At 37.9% G+C, this 22,257-nt stretch overlaps 1 protein-coding gene across 2 annotated transcripts; it reads right to left on the bottom strand.

Moving 5' to 3' along the window:
- Positions 1-3,701: 3,701 nt before the first annotated feature.
- Rap2c (RAP2C, member of RAS oncogene family) lies at positions 3,702-9,007 on the bottom strand. Of its 2 annotated transcripts, none has more exons than XM_026415164.2 (3): positions 8,934-9,007; positions 6,549-7,341; positions 3,702-4,013 (listed from the first exon to the last, which is right to left on the bottom strand). In XM_026415164.2, exons 2-3 carry the CDS (start codon positions 6,819-6,821, stop codon positions 3,735-3,737), a joined length of 552 nt encoding a protein of 183 aa, XP_026270949.1. In that variant the 5' UTR covers positions 6,822-7,341; positions 8,934-9,007; the 3' UTR covers positions 3,702-3,734. The 2 variants fall into 2 exon arrangements, with proteins under 2 accessions (XP_026270949.1, XP_026270948.1); XM_026415163.2 differs by lacking the exon at positions 8,934-9,007 and adding an exon at positions 7,480-7,682.
- Between the last annotated feature and the right edge of the window lie 13,250 nt (positions 9,008-22,257).

The following is a 22,257-nucleotide window of genomic DNA, read 5'->3' as shown; positions in this document are numbered from 1 at the left end:
TGACATATATAATGAACTGGGGCTCACATAAATAATGATCTTTGTTCTTTCAGTTTGCTTCCTGGTGTTTGGTACTCTTATGCACCATTTACTCTATTAGAAGAACCAGTTCCATAATACATGGGAAAATGGATAAAATCTTGCAGAAGACCTTCAAATTGTAGTAAAGAACACCTTTTTCCTCATTTTATTTCTTTATAACTTTCATCAATACCGGGCTGACTCATAGGAATCTTTCAAAGCCTGTCTTTAAAAAACTATATTTGACAAAAACATATACTAAATTGTCCATTTAAAGGATAACTTTAATGTACTTCCCCCTTATTTTAAGATATTATCATGCTATTTCTTCAAATGCCTTTTGTTTAGAAATAACTATCCCACATCCCCTCAAATCCTACCCCTTTCCTAAGACCTCACTCAGATGCTACCACTCCTGAGCTCCTTTAACTCTGTGGTTCTTAATCAGGGGTGATTCTGCTATAGGGGGACATTAGGCAATTTCTGGAGATATTCTTATTTTTCACAGCCAGGAGCCTGGGGGATGCTATCTCTATCTAGTGGGTAGATGCCAAGGATGCTGCTAAACATCTGACAATGCAGAAGACAGGCTCACATAACAAAGAGCCCAGAATGTTGAGACTGCTTTCTACTTGCTCTGAATTCCTATAGCACTGTGATTTACTTCTTTCATATTATGAGATTATTCATCCATCCTTCTCAATAACAATGTGCTAAAACACCAGACTGCCTATTACGTACACCAGTATGGAGGAGCTATGATGTAGTGAATACAACAAGAGAGTTGCAATGACCTGGGTTTATATTATACTGCAGCTGTACAGTAAAAGAGGTCTTTCAAAGCATTTGATGGTACCCCTGCCTCAGGTCAATAAAGAAATCAGAATGATGACTGTGTATAAAAAATCTGGTCATGCTTCCAAACTTACACTAAAATATCTGCCAATGTGAGGGTAAAAATCGAGGATATAATCCTTGGAGCCATGAAGATAAAGAGGAGTTAGGTAAGAGATCCATAATGCAAATTAAAAGGTGGTAAGAAATAAATGTGAGGAATTATAAGGAACAATTCTTAGAGCATTAATAGATTTTCCCTTTCAGTCTGTTTTACATGCTATTATTTCTATCTCAGACAAGGCACTCCTCTAAATATGAAGGACAAACATCTCTCAAATTACCTTTGCCTGTCAAAGTTTGATCTTCAATCTAGATCTGGGACTGACAGACTTCATAGCTTCATGACTCACAAGCTACAAGATTTGAAATCCATTAGCTTATTTTTTAAAGGTGAATCATGAGCAAGAATAATCACAAACTTTACTAGCCGCAGATTACTGATTCCAACACATAGCAGTCCAGTCTTATTTGATACTGGAAAAAATCTGCATATGATCGACTTTGTTCTAATAAAAGATTTTATTCAGGGAGTTCCCTTCCAATATTTTCAGAAATTCAGCTGATTAGATATTTTATTTCAAAGTCTATACCTTCATTCATGTATTGCTCTGATAAAAACAAAGCCATGCAACAAACCACACAGGGAACTTGACGTATCACTAGAAAAATGAGTAATTATTAGTATTAATAATTTCTGATTTTTAGTACTTTTTTTGAGACAGTGTCTCTTATTTGCCCAGGCTGACCTCAAACTTGGCATCTTCCTGCCTCAGCATCTATTAAGTAACTGGGATTACAGGCATGCACCATCATGCCTGGGTTGATATTTCCTATAATAATTAATAAGAAATATAAAAATAATTGGCTAGAGTTTTAAAAAATCCCTATGTATGCATCCCTAGAGGTAATCAAATGGAAAAATAAGTCACATCACAAAAACTGCAAAATGAAATAAGATCAAATAATTCAGAATAAAAAAGGTTTAAAAGCTTTAGAAATTATTAATTTGCCAACTAGCTAACAATGGCCCTCTATAAGAATATTTGTTATTCCATTTACCTTCTATAGCTGTCTACATTCATGATGAGAAAAAACTGGCAAAATTTAGTGTGATTTGATCAATTTTTTATAAAGATGATAAAACTAAAACAAAACGTATATAGTAATGTCCTCTGCCCAGTTAATGGTGTCAGTTAGAGAAAAGAACATAATGGTAAAGATGCAGTCACCACACAGAACTTGTTGAAACCTGAAGCTGGCTTACAATTTAAAAAGAGAGATTACAGAAGCAATAGCATGGGACTCAACTGCCTACATGTCTGTCCCCTCCTGAAATAACTATACTGCAAGTGTGACACTATCAACAAAAATTAAACTACAGTTGAACAGTGACTTTATAAAAATAATAGATGTGCCTAGATAGAAGAAAATAAATGAGTTTGCAACATATTCTGGTATGCTAAAAGCTGATGAGTGAAAGCATTTTGAATGAAGCACTGTTGTCATCCTTCATTTTCAAAGATGACACTACCTGACAGTAGACCTTGTCTACAAAGATAAATTAGGGACCGTTAGTCTTTTCTCCCGGGAGCACATATGAAGCCAGACCTTTGATTAGGAATCATCTCTGCAATCTGAAATGCCTGTTGCCATTTGCAAAACTGCCTCCTAGACTCGAGGTCAGCCTTGGCTCAGAAAGATCAATTTCATTCCTGATATTATTGGGCTAGTCTGGCATTTGCTGTGGTTTCTCAGTCATCCATGATATTGTTTGTTTTTATCTTATTATCTAAGTGTTACTGTCTAAGTGAGATCATTTACTCCATTACAATCAAGACTAAAAAGAATAAAATAATTTCATTTTAAGTGCTAAGTTTTATATAATCTTACTTTTTCAAAACTTGTTTCATTAAAAACAACCTTTAGCACTTAACTCAATGAAAGGTATAAAGATTTATTTTTCTTATTAATTCCATTAATTATTAATTGGGACAGCACCTTCTAACACATCACAAATGATTTAACCAGATTCTCATTTGGACCATATATTCATAATGAAGTCAACATATATTGTGGCATTATAATTTATCATCATCACAGGTCACTTAAATTCCTCAAGTGCAAGGTACGGATGAACTTGATTAAATAATCATCCTGTTAAATCAAGCACTTTGGTGATGGTAAATTGATGGCTTCAATTAAAGCAACTCTCTTGTCCAGAGTATAATAGCATAAATGCATAGGAAACATCACAAAACTAATCATATTTTGAGACGATTTCTGAATGTTCTCCAGTGTATTTTAGATGTTAAATCAGCAAAACAGGGTGAAGGTGTATTGTCCTTTGACTTTCCCCAAAGAAATGTTATCAATAAGGCAGAGAGGGAAGAACATCAATTCACTTTAAAAAAATATTTTAAGTTGTAGATAGACACAATACCTTTATTTTGTTTATTTAGTTTTTTTATGTGGTGTTAAGAATTGAACCCAGTGCCTCATACACTCTAGGCAAGTGCTCCACTACTGAGTCACAACCCGAGCCCCCAAAAAATAAATCTTAAAGGTGGGAATATTAGGCAATTTTTTACCTTTGTTTTGTCTATCTGCATTTTTTAGGCTTTCTGCATTGAATATTGACTATTTTATGTTGAGGAAAATGCCATCTTAAAAATAAAGAAATTTAAGGTAGTATCCTATGTACTACTGTTAACCAGATTTTTGTTATACTTCATCAAAAAAACCCAAAACACTACCTAGTTTATACAGTTTCATTAACAACTAACCTGCTCGGTATGGCCATGATTGAGGTTATCTTTTTACTGGACAACACAAGTTGTACAACACTGATCTTGCTTCTCGGGCAGTGATGAATAGTTCATTTGCCTGACGATCTCAGCAAAAAGTTCATCCACCATTGATTTACTTTTTGCCGATGTCTCCATGAAAGGGCAGCCCCATTCTTGAGCCAGAGCTCTGCCTTCTGAAGACATAACCTCTCTTTCTGGTTCCAGATCCACTTTGTTTCCTACTAGGATTAGTGGGACTTTTTCATATCTTTTCACTCTGACAATCTGATCTCTCATTGGCTTGATATCCTATTCAAAGAATCACAAAGAGAAAGAAAAATTATGTGTTTGCATAACAGAGGCATTATAGTATCACAAAAGTCATCCCTCCATAAGTATATAAAGCTGAATCCAAAATAAAATCACACACCCCAATAAAGAAAACATCATTATTTTTTTTCCATCAAGTAGATAATTTCTATAGGCCCTGCTAAATGCAGGTTGTGCACTAACCTTAAAACTTATATTATCACTTCTCCCACCTTCAGTCTATACTGATTAAAAAATCAAGTTCCCAAACATGATTAATCCATTCATACATGAGGATGTTTGGCCATCTCCCTAAACCTGCCTGCTTGTCATCGCTCCCTGTAACACCTGTTATCCAAGCACAGGATTGCAGCACTCATGCATTCCTAGCCATTTAGCAAGAGGGCTTGAGAGAAAGTTTTTTAGGTGGGAACAAAAAATACTTTGTAATGCCTAGAAGAACAGTTTTTAAAACAGATTAATACACTCAAATTGAATAGTATGTCTTTATTACAATAAAATCAAACACCTTAAAATATACTTAAGTACAGTAGAAAATATTGTCATGGTGATCACCACTGAAGAAGGATAATGTAGGGGGAATATGGGCGGGAAGAAGTCATACTTCTCTTTGCCTATGTTTGTTTTTACTACTTGATTTTTTTCCCTTCCTGTACTACTTTTCTTGAGTAATTACAATTAATTACAGAAGAAAAGAGTCTTAACAATTTTCCAGTAGCAATAATTTTGGGGGAAGGTGTATCAACTTAAGATAATATTATAGATTTAACTCTAGCATTACAATTTTTGTGATTTTCCTTTCTTTCCTTCTTTTTTTTTGAAAATGATGGTTGAATTTATTGTATATACATCAGAAAATAGTCATTCAAGGGACATAAGTCATAGTTAACAGCCAAGTTCAAATTTGCTGTTTGTGATTTGCCTTAAATATAAATGTGTATTTGATTTGAATAGTTACAAACAGAACATTTGTGGGCAGGTCAAAGGGAAAACAAGGAATCCAAGAACATTTCTAAAAATTCAGAGTGATCTTATATTTGCAACAATTTGGTTTGATCCCATATCAATTCCATCTTCAAGGTTAAATATCTTTTCCCTTTGCCCTTACAGAACACAAGTTCAGCTGAGAATCCAGAGTTGAAATAATGCTACAGGTTTATACTGCCTATTAACAGAAGAGGATATAATGGAAATCTTGTGAAACAACCTTCAAAAGACTCCCAGTCTCAAGAGGGTCAGCTGAAAGAATAACAAATCTCCTGAGAAGCCTTTAGAAAGAAAATGTCTGTCAAATAGCACCTTTAGTACTTTGGTATTTTTTTGGGGGGGAAATGCTTTATGCTACTTTTGTCTGGAATTTAATCCTACATAAAATGAATTTTAGTTTGGTCCCAAAAGCTTTGATTCATTTACTTCAAAGTTATCTTTTAAAAATAATCTCTGAAGTTGCTATACGAAGGTACTGGAAAAACTCATGATAGTACTTTAACTTAAAATATTAAAGAATGTGAAATTAACACATTGCATAGGCTAAAGCACTTAAAGTCTCTCAAGTAAGCAACACTAAGTGCATACCTTAAATGCAGAAAAAATATCCATTTCCTAAATCAATGGAGGTCAATATAATGGGTCAATAAGAGGTTATTTATTTTCAAAGAATAAATAGCAACATTTATTGCATATCTTAAAATAAGGTTAAATCTTCATTCTGTCTCCCAGTGAAGGACAGGACAGATTTTCCTAAGAAATTGGACCACATCCAGTTTGGCTACCCTGCTGGGGTAAGAAATCTGCACTTGTTCACTGTTTCCAGACTCACATATTTTCTATAAATATAGGATATGATACCAGAAATAATCTGGATCAAATGTAGAAAAGGAGAGTCATTCTTGATTTCTGGTGGTTATTAATTCTAGGTACTAGCCATTCCCATGGGTAACTTCCCTTCCTACTACATGCCCCCAAGTAAGTAAATAAGTAAGTAAAATGCCTAGAAGGCAGGTCTTGAGTTCTTCATCTTGCAGCACTAAGATTTATGGCTGTAGTTGAGAAACTTGGGAGAGAACAGAGAGGGGGTGGGAGAGGAAAGCAGACCCAGGTCTTATCTATTCAAGAGATAATGGGCTCCAAATAATTTTTTCCTTTCAAAGCTTTCTATTTACCCGAGATTATCTGTTAGATGTTGTTCTGTGAGTAGGTTAATCAATACTTGTTGAATTGAATAAGCAACTTCAGAAGGTTATATTCCAGGTTAAACAAATTCAGACCGACCTATCTCATTTTCATTTTCTTTTCTTTAAAAATAACTTTAACATATTTGTTGACGCTCGTTACTTTAGCACCGTCTATACAAACCACCCGATACTTTTCCATGCCAGGAGTAACCTCAAAAATGTGCCATGTCCAACTTTGAAAAGGAAAACACAGTCATTAACGCACGGTTCAAGCAAATCAAAAGTCAACGTAGAATTACCACACCCCCTTCTAACAAATTACAAGACTCGTTTAGGTTACCTGGAAAGACTGTTGATTAACCAGACTATAAACCAGGATGAAACCTTGGCCGTTTTTGATGTAGAGATCTCTCATGGAGGCAAACTGCTCCGTTCCTGCGGTGTCCAGAATTTCCAGCACGGAGGGGGAAGAGTCCACTTCGATCTCTTTGCGGTAGAAATCTTCAATGGTGGGGTCATATTTCTCAATGAAAGTCCCGGTGACAAACTGCACAGTAAGGGCAGATTTGCCAACCCCTCCGCTCCCTAACACCACTACCTTGTATTCCCTCATGAGTCTCACCTTCTCTAACTCCTACCAGAGTAGGGAAAAGAACACCCCGCTAGCTGCGCTGCGGCTAGCCTAGGCGGAAGGTGGGCGGAAATCTGCGAACTGGGGAGGAGAGTGCAGAGAAGCAGAGGGCCCGACCGGGGAAGAAGAGGAAGTTAAAGGAGGGGGAGGGGAAAGAGCGGAGTGTCGGGTGGGTGGGGATGGGATGGTAATGCCCTTCCTATAGGAACTGGAGCCCTGGCAGGGGGCGTGGGGAGGAGGGTGAGCCTCCGAGTAGCCGAGCGAGGGTGGGGAGACGGAGCACGCCCCCAGGAGGGCAGGGGTGGGGGCCGAGGAAAGGGCGTCCGAGGAGGAGCCCGCAGACAGGGGTTGCCCGGCACCCCTCCCCCGCCCTTCACACAAAGGGGCCCAGGGACCCCGCTTCCTGCTAGCGCCACGGAGTCGGTCCAGGCCTACGGGCTCCGCACCGGTCACCGCCGCCGGGGCGGGTCTATGGGCCCAGGCTCCCGCGGGGGTCGTCGGCCTATGAAAGGAGAAAGGCGCACGTTACCCGCCTGACCCCTGCCCCAAGCCGGCGGCCCTGGCTGCCATCTCTCCCAGCTCCCACTCAGAGCAGGCTGCCGCCGCAGCTGCAGCCGCAGCCGCAGCCGCCACCGCTTACCCAGCTGTCCGCACCAACTCGGCTGCCTGGGAGGCTGTCAAGCCAAGGCCATGGCCACCCGCTGGCTCCTATGTCCGAGGGCCGCCCCAGCGCCGCTGCTCGCCAAGGGGAAAGGGGCGGGGGCCGTCCGGCGGCGGCGGCCGCAGGGACTCTAAGCGAACCCACCTCTTTTTTTTTCTCACCCCCCACCCCCCACCCCCAGCGTACACCCGGAAGGGTTTCCCTGACACACTGGCTGAGGTGCCCCAGTTCCCCCAGACTGGACGGGATCACTTCCGGTGGGGAAAGTCCCACCTCTCCGGGGCGAGCCCGGTGGCGCTGGGGCCGCGCCCTGCTGAGCGAGGCAGGCAGCCCAGACAGTTTCAGGTCGGGGCTAAGGCCTTGAGAAAGGGCCCCTCTGAGAACCTCCAGCGTTTCTACTTTCCCGCCCGCAGCTGCTGCTGACTGTCCCACCCCTAAACCCGTTGAAGTCCCTTGGCTTCTTGGCCTCCACCAGCTGGGTCTGAGCACTCGATCCGCTTCTTGGCCGGCGAGGATCGCCAGCTAATAATCTAGCAATCGGGAGAACGTCAAACATCCCTGGACTAAAAGTTGCAGGAAAAAGAAAACAGCTCAGGAAGTTTATTATCTTTGCTGGTATTTCTTCCCACTTGATCTTTTTCTCAGACATGTATACAGACTGCGTTTAGACTTGGCTTTGGCGCTTATTTCATATGTGGTGTGTTTTACTTAGCTGTGCCTGGCAATTAAATACACACTGTACTTTTATTATCCAGCAAATCTGCCTTGACTCTGGTCCGCTAGCAAATACCAAAGCCACTCCTCTTTTTAAAAATACCAAGACTCAAAAACAAAAGTTTTAGACTTTCTATACGGTTTTGTTCCCATTTGATTTGAACAACTACACAGCAGAAAAGGTGACCAATATTTAAGGAAGAGTTGGTTGGACATGGTCTAGGCCTGTGGACTACTTTCATTTAATTTTTGATTATCTGTATGTATAACATTTTGCATGGTTGGCTCTTCCACTTTAAAGTTTTGTTTTAAAGGCCATCTTTCTTAGCCACTAAAATTCAAAAAAACAATAACTCCAGAGTTAAACACTAAGTTTCCATTTTTAGATAAAATTGTTACTTCTTACATTATTTTTCCCTCTGCTGACTTTCTACTTGTAAACTTTGTGTCAGTTCCACAGGCCCCAGGGTCAGAAGTCTAGGTTATATTTTAGGTATGTCACTCTACTTTTTAAAAATTCAAGTTCACCCAGAAACTGAGAGATTCGGTGGCTAACTTGGTGAAAATGACCCCAAATTTCCTTAGTTAAAAGCTGTAATGGCTAAACTGTATGAATAGACATGTATACCCAATCCAAATTTTTAGACACTAGAAAACAGGCAAATCACAGTAGTGTGAGGTTCCACTGTCCCTCCTCAGTATCCCCCATTGCTACTTACAGAATTCAAAGGACAGTTTAGCTCAATTTCTCCACCACCAGAAGCTGGTGCAATCTCTCCAGAGAAGTCCCCAGCACTGACTCTAGCTGTCCTGGGCCCTGCCTGATTTCAGAGGCACTGCCCTCTGCTGGAAGAGCTTTGGTCTATGAATTATGACTCTCCCCATAGGTCACTGCTCCTTCCACACGTGCTGTTGCTGATTTGGAGTTCTGCTGCTCATGTCCCTTTCTAGCTGTCTCCAGACTGTCTGGTGGAATCCTCAGCCCTCTTGTAACTGAGTCTGGAAATTCCTCTTCTGATCCAGCTAATGTTGAGCAATCATATCAAGTCTCTGCTCTTTTACTAAACTGGCACAACAGAAAGTTTTATTATTTATTTATTTTTGAAGTCGTCTCACCTGTTGGCAACTCTAATATCGCTGAGTATGTTGGCTGTGTTTTGGAGAGAGTTCTTTGTTTTTCCATACAGTGAAAAATACTACTGCCCTCAGTGCAGAGTCCTGTTGAGTCCCTCTCACCAACTATAGGGTGGACAAATGTCACTCATACTCAGTCTGAAGAGGTTTTCTAAACTTTCTTAGAAGGTGTTAATTTCACCACTGATTAGGAAAGTCAACAAATGGAAGTAAAAGTTCTTTAATTATTTTTCAAAACTATTTCACAAAATTGGATACTATGCAGCTATTTACATGGTAGATTGGTAAGTGCCAATATGAAAAGATGGCCAAGATATATAGATGACAAAGGCAAGATACTGAACAAAGGTATGGTTGCTCTCATTTATATAAAATACATGCGTGCAGCTGGTAGTAATCTTTGCAAATCAGGAGACTGAGGCAGGAGGGTTGCAAGTTGGAGGCCAGCTTGAACAATTTAATAAGGCCCTCAACAACTTAGCAAGACTCTGTCTCAAAAAATAAATAAATTAATTAGAAGGACTGGGGATATAGCCCTGAGTTTAATGCCCAAAAGTGTGTAATATAGCCATTCAAATCTGAAAATAATTTTAAACAGCAATCAGGTTTTATTGGGGAAAAGGGAGTAAATGTAAATGTGTGTGTGTGTGCGCTGTGTGTGTGTGTATATATATATATAAATATATATATATAAATATATATATATATATAAATATATATATATATATATATATATATATATATATATATATATATATATATATATATATTTAAGAACCAAGGTTTGAACCCAGTGGTGCTTTACCACTGAACTACATTCCCAGCCCTTTTTATTTTAAATTTTGAGACAAAGTCTCACTAAGTTGCCAACTCTGGCTTTGAACTTGTGGTCCTCCCCATAGGTCACTGCTCCTCCTGCATTGCTGGGATTACAGGCATGCACCACCATGCACAGCAAACTTTATAATATTTCTAAAGGAGAAACAAAAGAAAGTTGTTCATCACCACTTCCCTGGGGGTCCATGGACAGGTCTGCCCAATTTAAAAAACCTCCCTATTCCGGGCCACTCTTCTCAAACATCTCTATACTTAGAAAAGCATTTCTCATACGTTATCTCATTAGGTCACAGTTGTTTGATAGTGTATTCTCATTAGGCAATGAGGGTAGAAAGACCAATTAGAAGAGTGTGGTTTGGCAGTTGAGAGGTAGGGCTCTGAAATACAGTGGAGGGTATTTAAATAGCAGCCCTCCTACCTTCTAGCTGTGTGACCTCAATTAAGTGATTTCACAGGCCTGAGCCTCTCACCTGTAAAGGAGGATAAGAATTTAAGATGTGAATGTAATGAGCCATTAAAAGTAAAGTGCTTAGTTCAGTCCCCTGCACATTATGAAGCCTCAACACATTGCCAGCTATTTAGTTTTTATTTAAAAGATGTAATGAAGTGTTAGGGTTTTAAAAAATAGAGAACATGGGGAGGAAAACAAAACATTTAAAACCCAAATATCTCAAAATTGCAGAAAAATAATTCAGTTCTTTCCAAAGATATATATTGTTAAGTTTCTGTGCTTCCTTTCTGAGGAAAAACATTATTTTATACTAATATATCTACCAATATGTATCCTATGTGTATATATGTGTATTCTTAAAATTATTGCAAAATTAATCATGCTATAAATATTATCCTGCACTTGCTTTTTTCACTTACTATATTTTCATAGTTTTTTTCCCATCTCAGAGCATAGATTTTCTTCACCCCCCACCCCCATGTCTGTACCATACTTTAATCACCCAACTCCCCATTTGAATAATGGTTGCTTTCATTTTTTTCACATTCTTTGTGCATATATTGTTGCCAGTTCATCTTTAGGGTGAATTTCAATAATTGAAACAAAGAGTACTCACACTTAAAATTCTTTTGGCAAGTACTGCCAAACTGTCCTTCAGAAAGGTCACACCAATTCACATTCCCACCAGTGCAGGATGACCATATTGCTTTCTTTATAACCTTACCCTAGGTATTACTAATTTTAGCATTTTATGGCTATTGTTTCTTGCTTTAGAGTATCTCGAGAACTGGAAAATGCAGGGTAGTGTTTTAGAAGGAATTTGGGTGTCAGAGTCCTAACACAGCCCTATTCCAGCTACAACTCCAATTCTTTCATGTGTAAAATTGGGCATGATAGCAGTATCTTATACATATAAAATAAGCAAGACAAGTCACTCAAAGCATTTAGGCTTCAAAAACACTAACTGCTTAATAAATCACTCAGATAATAGGCTCAATGATGGAGATGGGGTAACTTCTCCAAAAATCATGCCCTTGAAATTCAGAACTTTTGCTTCAATTCTGTATCAATACCTTCAGAGAAACTATTGCTCAATCAGTTTCAAGAACACAACCAAATTTTTATGGTGGTAGCAAAAAAATCTTAGGGTATAAACCATATGCAAAATATGTAAATTAGCAGTGCATAATCTGAGTTTACAAAATTAGCTTGGCTCAAGTTTAAAGTGATTTTCAGGCACCAGTTTCTCACGTTGATTATTTCTCCCTTCCTCCTTTCAAGTTGGTGTCTTTTTCCAGTTGCAATCCTTATAGCTATTGGCTGTCTTGGATCATTTACCCTCACTTTTCCCTGCCAGGTGAATTCTTTTGCCTTTTAGGTCCTTAGTCTACCTACAGATGTCTTCTGAAGGGTGTCTCCCCTCTTATTTCAACTCCCATTGATACCACTAAGAGTGTTCAGGATTCCTTCTAGCTTCTAAGAAATCCGACCTTCCCTTTCAAATCCTACCCCTAGCTACACCAGCCATTGTTCCTGCATGTCAGGCTCCCCAGGTACACAGAACCAATTTTTTAAACCTTTATTGTCACCTTCTCATTATAAAAATAATGTTGCTTGCAAAAAAGTTATTAAGTAAAGGTGCAATTCTACCACCCACAGAAAATCACCATCAACATTTTAGTGTTGTTCACAGATTTTCCTGAAATAAAGAATATTTTTTAAACTGAGAATGGGATCATATAATTTTGCAAGCAACTTCTTTCAATTATTGAAACATCATGTTTGTACAAAGTAGTAAAAAGACTTGTGCCATGTGTGGTGGTCCTTGTTATCACAGGGACATTGGAGGCTGAAGCAGGAGGGTTGTAGGTTTGAACCCAGTCTCAGCAACTTAGTGAGAGCCAGTCTTAAAACAAAAACAAAAAGGGCTGGGAATTTAGCTCACTTGTAGAGTGCCCCAGGATCATTTCCTAATAATACACATGCATGTATAACCATCATCATGGTCTTTCCTATGGCTTAGTTTTCCTACAACCTTAGTTGGTATTAATCATGTTCAATCCTGCATACCTGGAATCCTTCATCCAAGCACTGGAATTTCATGGGAAGGTCTGCTTACCTCAGAAGCCACTACCCCAGCCTGGCCAGGCAAACACTCCTATAAAAACATAAACCTTATTTTGCAGGTGTGACAACTAAGAAAATTCATTCCACAGAACTCAGGGGCCTTCTAAATAGGGTTGTTTTGAATAGAGTTCGGATCTCCTTCTTCATTTCATTTTTAATTTCAAAGAGAGTAATTAGGAAATCATTTTGTAGTCTATTAAATATTAATCTATTTATTTAATCTATACAAACCTAAGGAATCTGTATTAATAATAACCATACCCCTAATTTACTGCACTAGAATGACCTGGAGGGGATGTTAAAATACAAATGAAATTCCCAGATTTTTTGATTCAGTAAGTGTGGGGCATGGCTGATAATTTGTATTTCTATGTTCCCAGATGATACTTTTGCTACTGGCCCTGGGACCATACTTTAAACATCACTTCAGGCCATCACATATGGAAGGGCCTGAGTTCCATCCCCAGTATTGCAAAGTTTACACACACACACACACACACACACACACACACACACACACACAGCCAGTGTTCTAGGATGTGATAGAACTTTATACCAAGCCTTTCCTACTCAATATTCATTAATATATTTATTGAATTCCTACTGTGTGTCAAGCGCTTTTATAGCACTTTTGAGGAAGACAGACAATGAAATCAACATTTACAGTATGGTGTGGCAGTATGGTGTACAATAAGGACATGACCAGGGTGCTACAGAGGGCTCAAGAAGGGCACCAGGGATGGTTTCTTTGAAAAGGTGATTGGGCTGTAGGCAAAGACCAGAGGAATTGGCAGAGGCTAGAGATAGATAAAGAAAAACCTGTGAAATAAGCTATGGAGTTTGGCCTTTCTTGAAGGTTGTAGATTTTTTGTTTTGTTTGGGATGCTTTTGTTTGTTTGTTTTTGCTGTCTGTGGATTGAACCCAGGGTGCTTTACCACTGAGCTACACCCCCAGACTTTTTTTTTTTTTTGAGACAGGGTCTCACTAAGTTACTAAGTTGTTTAGGGCCTTGTTATGTAGTTGAGGCTGGGCTTGAACTTGTCATCTTCCTGTTTTAGCCTCCCCAGTTGCCAAGATTACCAGCACGTACAATGATACTGGCATGAAAGCCAGTGTTACAAAGGTCAGGTAGCACACTATCCTGAACAAAAGTCTGAGCTAAGAATCCAGGCCCAAGTTAAACTATTGGCTGTGCTACTTAAGAAGATGTTTCTTACTTCTCTGAGTTTCCCTTTCCTCAAGTGTAAGGGTGAAATAGCATCTACCCTTTTTAAGTGTTTTGAAGATTAAGAAAAGTTACCTAAATGCCTGACATATGGTAGGTGTTTAACAAAGGGTGATAATGATCAGTTTTGAATTTTAGAAAGGTAAAATTGTGAAAGGCATGCTTCTCAGATTGTTAGAATTCATTTGACACTTCCAGGCAAGTTCAAATAAGGCAAATACTCTAGAGATGAGGAAACTGAGGCATATGGCCAAGTTCACTCAGCCAGTAAGTGCACACTTAAATGGAGAACTGGTATACTCAATTTTTCAAACCTTATATATTTAATTTTTTTCTTTTCCTTTGTAGGTATAACACCACCAAGCACAAATGTAATCTTCTTGAATGCTTCTACTGTCAACATGATTTAATTAATACAAATAATTCAACCTGTTTTCAATGATGTATATACAAAACATGCCAGTTTCTTCATTAGAAGTCATTCTTCCCCTCCCCCATTTACAAACTCATTCTTTTTTATAAATGGTCATTTGTAACAATTACATTCAACACCAGATTTTGTGTGTGTGTGTGTATGTAATAGAAACTCTTACTATGGAATTTAGTTTTCTTTAATAGTTGAAAAGTATGGTTATGAAAACATTGCAGACTCCAGTCCCACCTGATGACAACTTTAAATATATCCCAAGTGATTCAGAACTTAGAGTGAAATTGTGATTTAACCTGGGTCTCCATTCACTCTTAGGAATTTCGCCAGCAGGTAACCACAAATTGGAATAGTTGGGCATAGTGGTTCACACCTATATTTCCAGGGATTCTGGAGGCTAAAGCAGGAGGATCATAAGTTGGAGGCTAGCCTCAGGAACTTGGCAAAACCCTGTCTCAAAATAAAAAATAAAAGGGCTGGAGATGTAGCTTAGTGGTAAAGCCCTGCTGGAGGTTCATCCCAGTACTTCTCCTCCAAAAAGATATTGCCTAAAGATTGAATTCTTGGACATTAAAAAGACTGATGTCTGAATACTTTTTTTTTAAAAAAGGCTGATATTGAAGTGTGAGAAATTAGGTGAAAAATAATGTAAAGATAAGATAGAATTTATTGTTTGATACAATAGGTCATCAATATTTCTGTTTTAAATTCTCAGCAACTTTAAAATCTTTATTTAATTTTTTTATTTGGGACAACTAACAGAATATGCAGAATTCTGGCACTAGGTGTCAGCAGAAGATTAAATTAGAAACATCCACCTTGTTTTTTGTTTTTATTTTCTGTTTTTCTATATTTTTCAGAGTTTTAGAACAATAAAAATAAAGTACATGTCCTGGATTTTAAAAGAAGACAGTGCACATTTCCTCATTTGCTGTGACAATATCAGCACAAGAAGTGAGTAGCAGCTCAAAGGCACCTGAGGGAGATCACCATGGCTCAAGGAATTATAAGACTAAGTTTTACCTTCATTTAGGAAATATTCTGGAACTAAACTTTCCATCAATCAAAAATATGGGGATTCAGGAGTTTTGAGGTAAGGATGGGGAGGGTGGTCAGACACACTCCTGTGAACCAGTTCTAATCATTTACACATGGAAATATAATGTTCAAGCCAATCACAATGCTTGTACTGATTAATTCAGTAAATGTTCTTTCCATGTGGATAAAATTAACTTAGAGGATTGCTTTGAGAACCAAGTGAGTTGGCTGATCCTAAGGACCTCTCAAATTTAGTACAGGCTGAACATTCCTAACCTGAATACTCCAAATATGAAATGCCATAAGTGAAGAATTCCACACCTGATTTCACATGCCAGATCACAGCAGAAACATAGGAGCACTAAAATATATCTATAAAATTACCTTTAGGCTATCTGTATAAGGTGTGTATGAAACAGAAGTGAGTTTCCTGTTTAGACCTGTTTACCATTCCCAAGATGTCTCATGATCTATATGCAAACATTCCAAAATCCGAAAAAGGAGTCATTGGTAGTTCAGTGATAGAATTCTTGCCTCCCCAAATAGAAAAAAATCAGAAATCTGTAATACTTCTGGCCCCAAATATTTCAGACAAGGAATAGTCCCTGTGTATATTCAATATTTAGCATAATTTTTCTTTTTTAATCTCCAAATCTTTTCCCTCTTCTTGTTTTCTATCACAGTAAATTATATCACCCACCAACCAGTTATTGAAAGTAGAACCTAGGGTATCATCCTCAATTCTTCCTTCATCCTCACTTTCCATAATCAAAAAAACTATTAAGTCTTGACAATTCTTCCTCCTTATTACTTCTTACATCTCTCCCATTCTGTGGTATACTGTAGTGTGTAGAGATTTGAGAAACTTTTGTGACATCTCTTTGCCAAACTTGGTAATAGCCTCTTAAATGGTTTGGATGTCTCCAATCTATCCTCATAGAAATATATTCTTATTCTTGACCTCTTTTGCCATTTAAGTGTGGACTTGGACTCATGTAATGATCCTTGTCCCTCATCCAGGAGTTGCCAAGAACTTCTTAGAAAGTTAAATCTCAGTTATCCATCCTAAGTAGTCCATCTTTATAAATTATCCATGGATCCTTTTGAAGTCTTTGTCTGAAAAAAACATTAATTGTCCTCATACATATGAAAAGAAGCTAAGCCTCACTCCATAGTGAGAATGGTGGAATTTAAACCACAGTGAGAAACCATTTTTCATAAATCAGTGAAATGTTTGTTAATACACTTTGCAGGCAAAAGTGGGGGAAACAAACACTCTCAGACACTGATAGTAGATTGTAAGCTGTTAACTTCTATCTAGGGCAATTTGGCAATTTCTGTCACCATTATAAATCTACATACCCTTTGATCCAGCAATTCCAGCTTTAGAAATTAATCCTACAGTTATACTCACATGCATTTGAAATGACATAGGTAATGACTATTTATTGCAAGATTGTCCAAATACTGAGAACTGAAATATTTGGTGGCCCCTGGGGAGATGTAGTGGGTGACCAAGGAACTTTTCTGTTTCCTGTTTTGCCCTTTGAACTTTTAACCATATTTAAACAAATGACTGGATGTGTGCACTTTCCTCTATCTTATGCCTTAAGATAGAGGAGGGTGTGGTTAGGAGATTCAAATTCATATGTACATTAATTCATGACCAAAATGTGACAAAACCATGATACTAATGGACTGACTACTGCAAAATAGATGACCTATCCCATCTGTAGCTCCATGGGTTTCATTGTGTGGTCCCCAGACTGCACCATTGGCATCTCTCAGAAATTGTTAGAAATGCAAGGTCAGGTCCCACTGTAGACCTACTGACTCAGAAACTCAGAGGTTGGGTCTAGCCATCTATGTTTTAGTAAGTTCTCTGGGGAACTCTGATGCATGATCAAGTTTAAAAAACACTGCAAGCTTGGGGTTTTGGCTCAGCAGTAGAGTGCTGGCCTTGCATGTGCAAGGCTCTGGGTTCAGTCCTCAGCACCACATAAAAATAAATAAAGTTATTTAAAAAACTGCAAGCTCATATCACCTCATAAATTGTGTGTATTTGATGAGTGCTTGTTGTTTAGATCATGTCCTTTTCCCTCTTAAACTTGTCATGCCACCTAGTCCTGTTGATTACTCCTCTAGAATACCTCATGCACCCATTGGCTACTGCCTCTTCCCATTCTCAGCCTCATCACCTCACAGTATAGGAGGCTTCCAATTCCTCTATCTCTACCATTGTTCCTTCCAGTTCAACCCAATAATTCTAAAATATTATTCTAAAAAACTACTTTGTATATGTCAGTCATTGGCCTACTCAAAAATAAGTAACAAATGCCTCATTGCCGCCAAGACAAGGTACATATTCATCTGCTGGACCTTCAATGATTTCTTTTTAGCAGTTCTGGGAATGAAACCCAGGGCTTCATGCAGCCAGGCAAGTGTACTACAACTGAGCCACATCCTCAGCAACCCCAACAATGATCTTAATTTGGCTCCCAACTAACTTGAAAGCTTATTTTTCTCTTTTGAGTCCTCAACAGCAGCCCTCCTAGTATCCAGTTTATTCCTTAGACACACCAGAATTTTTGCCTATGAATCCACCTTTCTCACTTAACTCCTACTTATCTCTTAGGTTCACTTAGAAGTCTCTTTCTCTTTTAAAACACATTTCCCAAGTGCTTCATCTAGGTAAGGTGCTTCTATTGCACCCATGTGTCCTTGCTATATTTTAACGTTTTTTTTCCTGTCTCCTCCACTAGCGTGTAACCTCCCTGATGGCAGGAACATTGGTCCTTTTTATGCTTGAGCCTTCAGTCACATTGCTCTGAAAATTATAATTTGGAGGGGTGAATCTGAACATGTAACATCACACCCAAGGACAATAAAGTGGCATAAAAAAATGTAAGAGCTGTGGAATTAAATGCAAAGAGAGAGGAAAGGCAGGAAATGTATCCTCATGGAACTACTGCATGGGCCAGGCACCTTACAAGAAATAATGACATTTATTTATTTATTTATTTATTTATTTATTTATTTATTTATTGGTACTGGGGGATTGAACTCAGGGGCACTCAACCAGTGAGCCACATCCCCAGCCCTATTTTGTATTTTATTTAGAGACAGGATCTCACTGAATTGCTCAGCACCTCGCTTTTGCTGAGGCTGGCTTTGAACTCGAGATACTCCTGTCTCAGGTTCCCGAGCCACTGGGACTACAGCCATGTGCCATTGCATCCGGCTAATAATGACATATTATCTTACTATCTTTTATGTTGTTTTCACACTAAAAGTAAATATATGCAAATAAAAAGAGCTTAAAAAAGCAAGCCTTTTTGGGCACATATTTGTGTTTCAGAAGACCGTTTCATATTAAGATTAGAAAAGGGGCTTTTGAATGTGGATTATGTTCCACTAGTAATAATTTACAACTAGATTCTTAATTCTTTTCCCCTACCTATTATCCTACTTTCCTCCTACTCCTTATAAATTAGTAACATCAATTGGGAGTTTGTCTAATTTAGGAAAAGGTAACAGAGAGTAAACATGGGAATTCCAACAAGTTTTAATTGCTTATCATGAAACCCTTCAATAACATTTGTAGTGCTACATGAATATATATTCATTTTTAAATTTTAATGACTTCAGAGGAGCTTTATGTCTCTATGTCTTTCCTCAAGTGATGGATTTCCTCGGTCCAAATTCAATCATGTAGGAGACAGTGCAATTTGTTTACTTTACAAAGCAGTTCTAATTGAAGCATTTGCTTCCAATACTCTGGTACTGCACCTAGAAGGCCATGAATTGGGTTTGGATATGCAAACTGTTTTGTACAATTTAAATTCTCCTTAGGGTCAGTGATAGGTGATCAAGTAAGAGAAAAATATAGAGGTTAGACTAGGTCAAGAATTAAGAAAAACAGATGTTTGGACTTTTGCCTAAAGGGGGAGAATCCAATTCAAAGTCACTACCTGGGATAGTATTGGAACTGACAATCTCCAAAGGCTTTGGTTTTGCTAAACCACAGCATATTTCCATGAGTTAAGACACAAGGGATCTGGAACATTTGTCATGGTAGAAAACTTATGTCATTTAGAACTGTCAGCTATAACTCATAACATTTTTATGGATTTGAAAGTGATCCCCGAATTAGTAGGTAATTTGTATTTTGGCGGTAGCATTTTATTAAATATTAAAATATGGTTCTTCTGGTTGGACTATTGCCTAATATAATTATAATACAGTCATTATTTAAGCCCAACGTTGTGGTTGAACACACCCTCATATTTTGGTTGTTGCTGCCAATTGGACAATATTTACTTACTATTCCATATGTATTGGAGGTAATTTAACTGCATTGTTGTTAATTTTTAAACTTTGTTTATGTTAATTCAAATATGTCATTAATTTCTACTAATGGTATTATTTGACTGAAGTGAAATTAGCACTATGCTAGGTGCTTTGTAGGAGCCAAAATTATATAAGGCACTATTGAACTTCTTAAATATAAAAGTAAGGAGTTACATAGTTTCATAGACATTTAGCAAACATTTGCTCCTAGGACTGAAGAAGGCCCCAACTACTGAGGCAGAGATAGTGCACATAAGTGGATCATGACACAATTACAACAATAAAACAGGCCATGATGTGTGTCTTAGCCTCAGTCCCATTTATTCTGTTCCAAATTTCTATTTATGCACTAGTAGTGGGAAATGATAACATTGTGTATTGATTGATTTTGTGTAACAAAATGCTATAGACTGGGAAATTTATAAAGAAAAGAAATTTAGCTGGCTACAATGGCCCACAACTGTAGTCCCAGCAACTCTGGACGCTGAGGCAGGAGGATCACAAGGTTGAAGCTAACCTTGGCAACTTAGCAAGACCCTGTCTCAAAATAAAAAGTGAAATTAGCTCAATGGTAGAGTGGCTCTGAGTTCAAGCTCCAATACCACAGTAAATAAATAAATAAGAAAATAAGTTTATCTTTCATAGTTCTGGAGGCTGCAAAGTTCAGTTTCAAGGCACTGGCATCTGGTTTCTGGTGAGGATCTTGCTGTATCCTGACATGGCAAATGGCAGAGGAGAAGTGGGAACAAATGTTGTGACTTCATATGGTGAAAGAGTGAAAACAGCAAACCCACTCTGCACACCTTTTTTTGTGGCATTAGTAATCCATTCACAAAGATCGAACCCTCAAGACCTAAGCATCACACATTGATCTCCACCTCCCAACACTGTTGCATTGGGCTTTAGGTTGAATATGAGTTTTAGAGGGGACAAAATGTGTATAATCTCTAAAGTAGTTGAAAGATTATTCAAAAACACTTGGTAACTTCCAACATGAGCTGTGGTACATGTTCTAATATATTCCATTGGACTAGATTTTTATCATTGGAGAATATACAAGGTGTTTTGGAATAGCCAAGCATCATTTATAGTCAAATTGAAAGAATAAAATGAGCTAAAGAGATAGTCCATAAGTTTTGAGTTTAAAGGTGAGTATGAAAATTAAGAAATGAGATTGATTTTCTTGAGGGCCTTATAATTGGCTCTGAAGGCAATTGCAAGGCATGTTTCAAGACTTGCAAATATAGTATGGTAGACCTTTTCCCAAGGGATAAAACTTATCTGGCATACTTAAGATTTCAGAGTTTGTTGAGTTTGAAGTACTGGGTGTGTTTTTAACCATTGCATATTATACCAGACTTATCCTTGTTACTATACTTTTGGAATAAGTATCATCTCTTATTTGTGAAGGAGAACATTTTAAAAATAATACTGAATGTCCTCTTCTTTCAGGTATTCATTATGTGCAGTATGCTGAACAAGACTAACACCCACAGCAACGTTATGTAGTAGTTGTCACTTCCACCACTTAATAAATACCAAAATGGAGGTCCAGAATAAATAAGTAGTAGATCAATAAAAATCAGAATCTTCCTTCAAGTTTGCCAAGAATCAGAAAACTCTCCATAAGATTCTTCAAAAACCTAAGACTGGAACCACCATTTGACCCAGTTATCTCACTCCTCAGTATACATTCAAAATAGTTAAAAGCAGCATATTACAGTGATGCAGCCACATTGCAGTCCATAGCAGCTCAATTCACAATAGCTAAGGTATGGAACCAACCTAGATGCCCATAAACAGATGAACAGATAAAGAAAATGTGGTATATATACAGAATGGAATATTACTTAACCATAAAGAAGAATGAAATTGTGACATTTGTCGGTAAATGGATGGATCTGGAGAGTCTCATGCCAAATGAAGTAAGCCAATCCCAAAATACTAAAGGTTGAATATTCTCTCAGATATGTGGATGATAATCCATAATTGGTATTGGAGGGGGACAGGAAAAATAGAAGTTCATTGGATTAGATAAAGGGGTATGAAGAAAAGGGAGGGAATATGGGAATAGGAAAGACAGTGGAATGAATCTGACTTAACTTTCCTATGTTCAGATATGAATACACCACAGTGAATCTCACCATCATGTGCAACTACAAGGCTGGGATCTTAATTAGAATAAGATATGATATATTCCATGTTTGTATAAATATATCAAAATAGATTCTACTGTCATGTATAATTTAAGAGAACAAAATATTTTTTAAAGAACATAAAAGTTCTCCATAGTGTATTTGAGAAGTTCTTGCTCATTAGTTAATAATGTATCATTATTACAATTGACTCTCTTTTTGATGTTGTAATGCCATTTTAATTGACTAGTGCACACCATTAGTTCCATACACTCCTGCCAGAGACTAATGTGATAAAAGTCTCAATTTATTTAATTA

This window comes from Urocitellus parryii, chromosome X (assembly GCF_045843805.1).
Source record: "Urocitellus parryii isolate mUroPar1 chromosome X, mUroPar1.hap1, whole genome shotgun sequence".
Taxonomy (NCBI): domain Eukaryota; kingdom Metazoa; phylum Chordata; class Mammalia; order Rodentia; family Sciuridae; genus Urocitellus; species Urocitellus parryii.
This window is presented reverse-complemented; position numbering and strand designations above follow the sequence as displayed.

Bases quoted from the DNA above. Each gene is read 5' to 3' on its own strand.
- Rap2c (XM_026415164.2), bottom strand. From the start codon at position 6,821: ATGAGGGAATACAAGGTAGTGGTGTTAGGGAGCGGAGGGGTTGGCAAA. The intron at 4,014-6,548 runs GTAACCTAAACG...TTCTTTGAATAG, and splicing joins TTAATCAACAGTCTTTCCAG to GATATCAAGCCAATGAGAGA.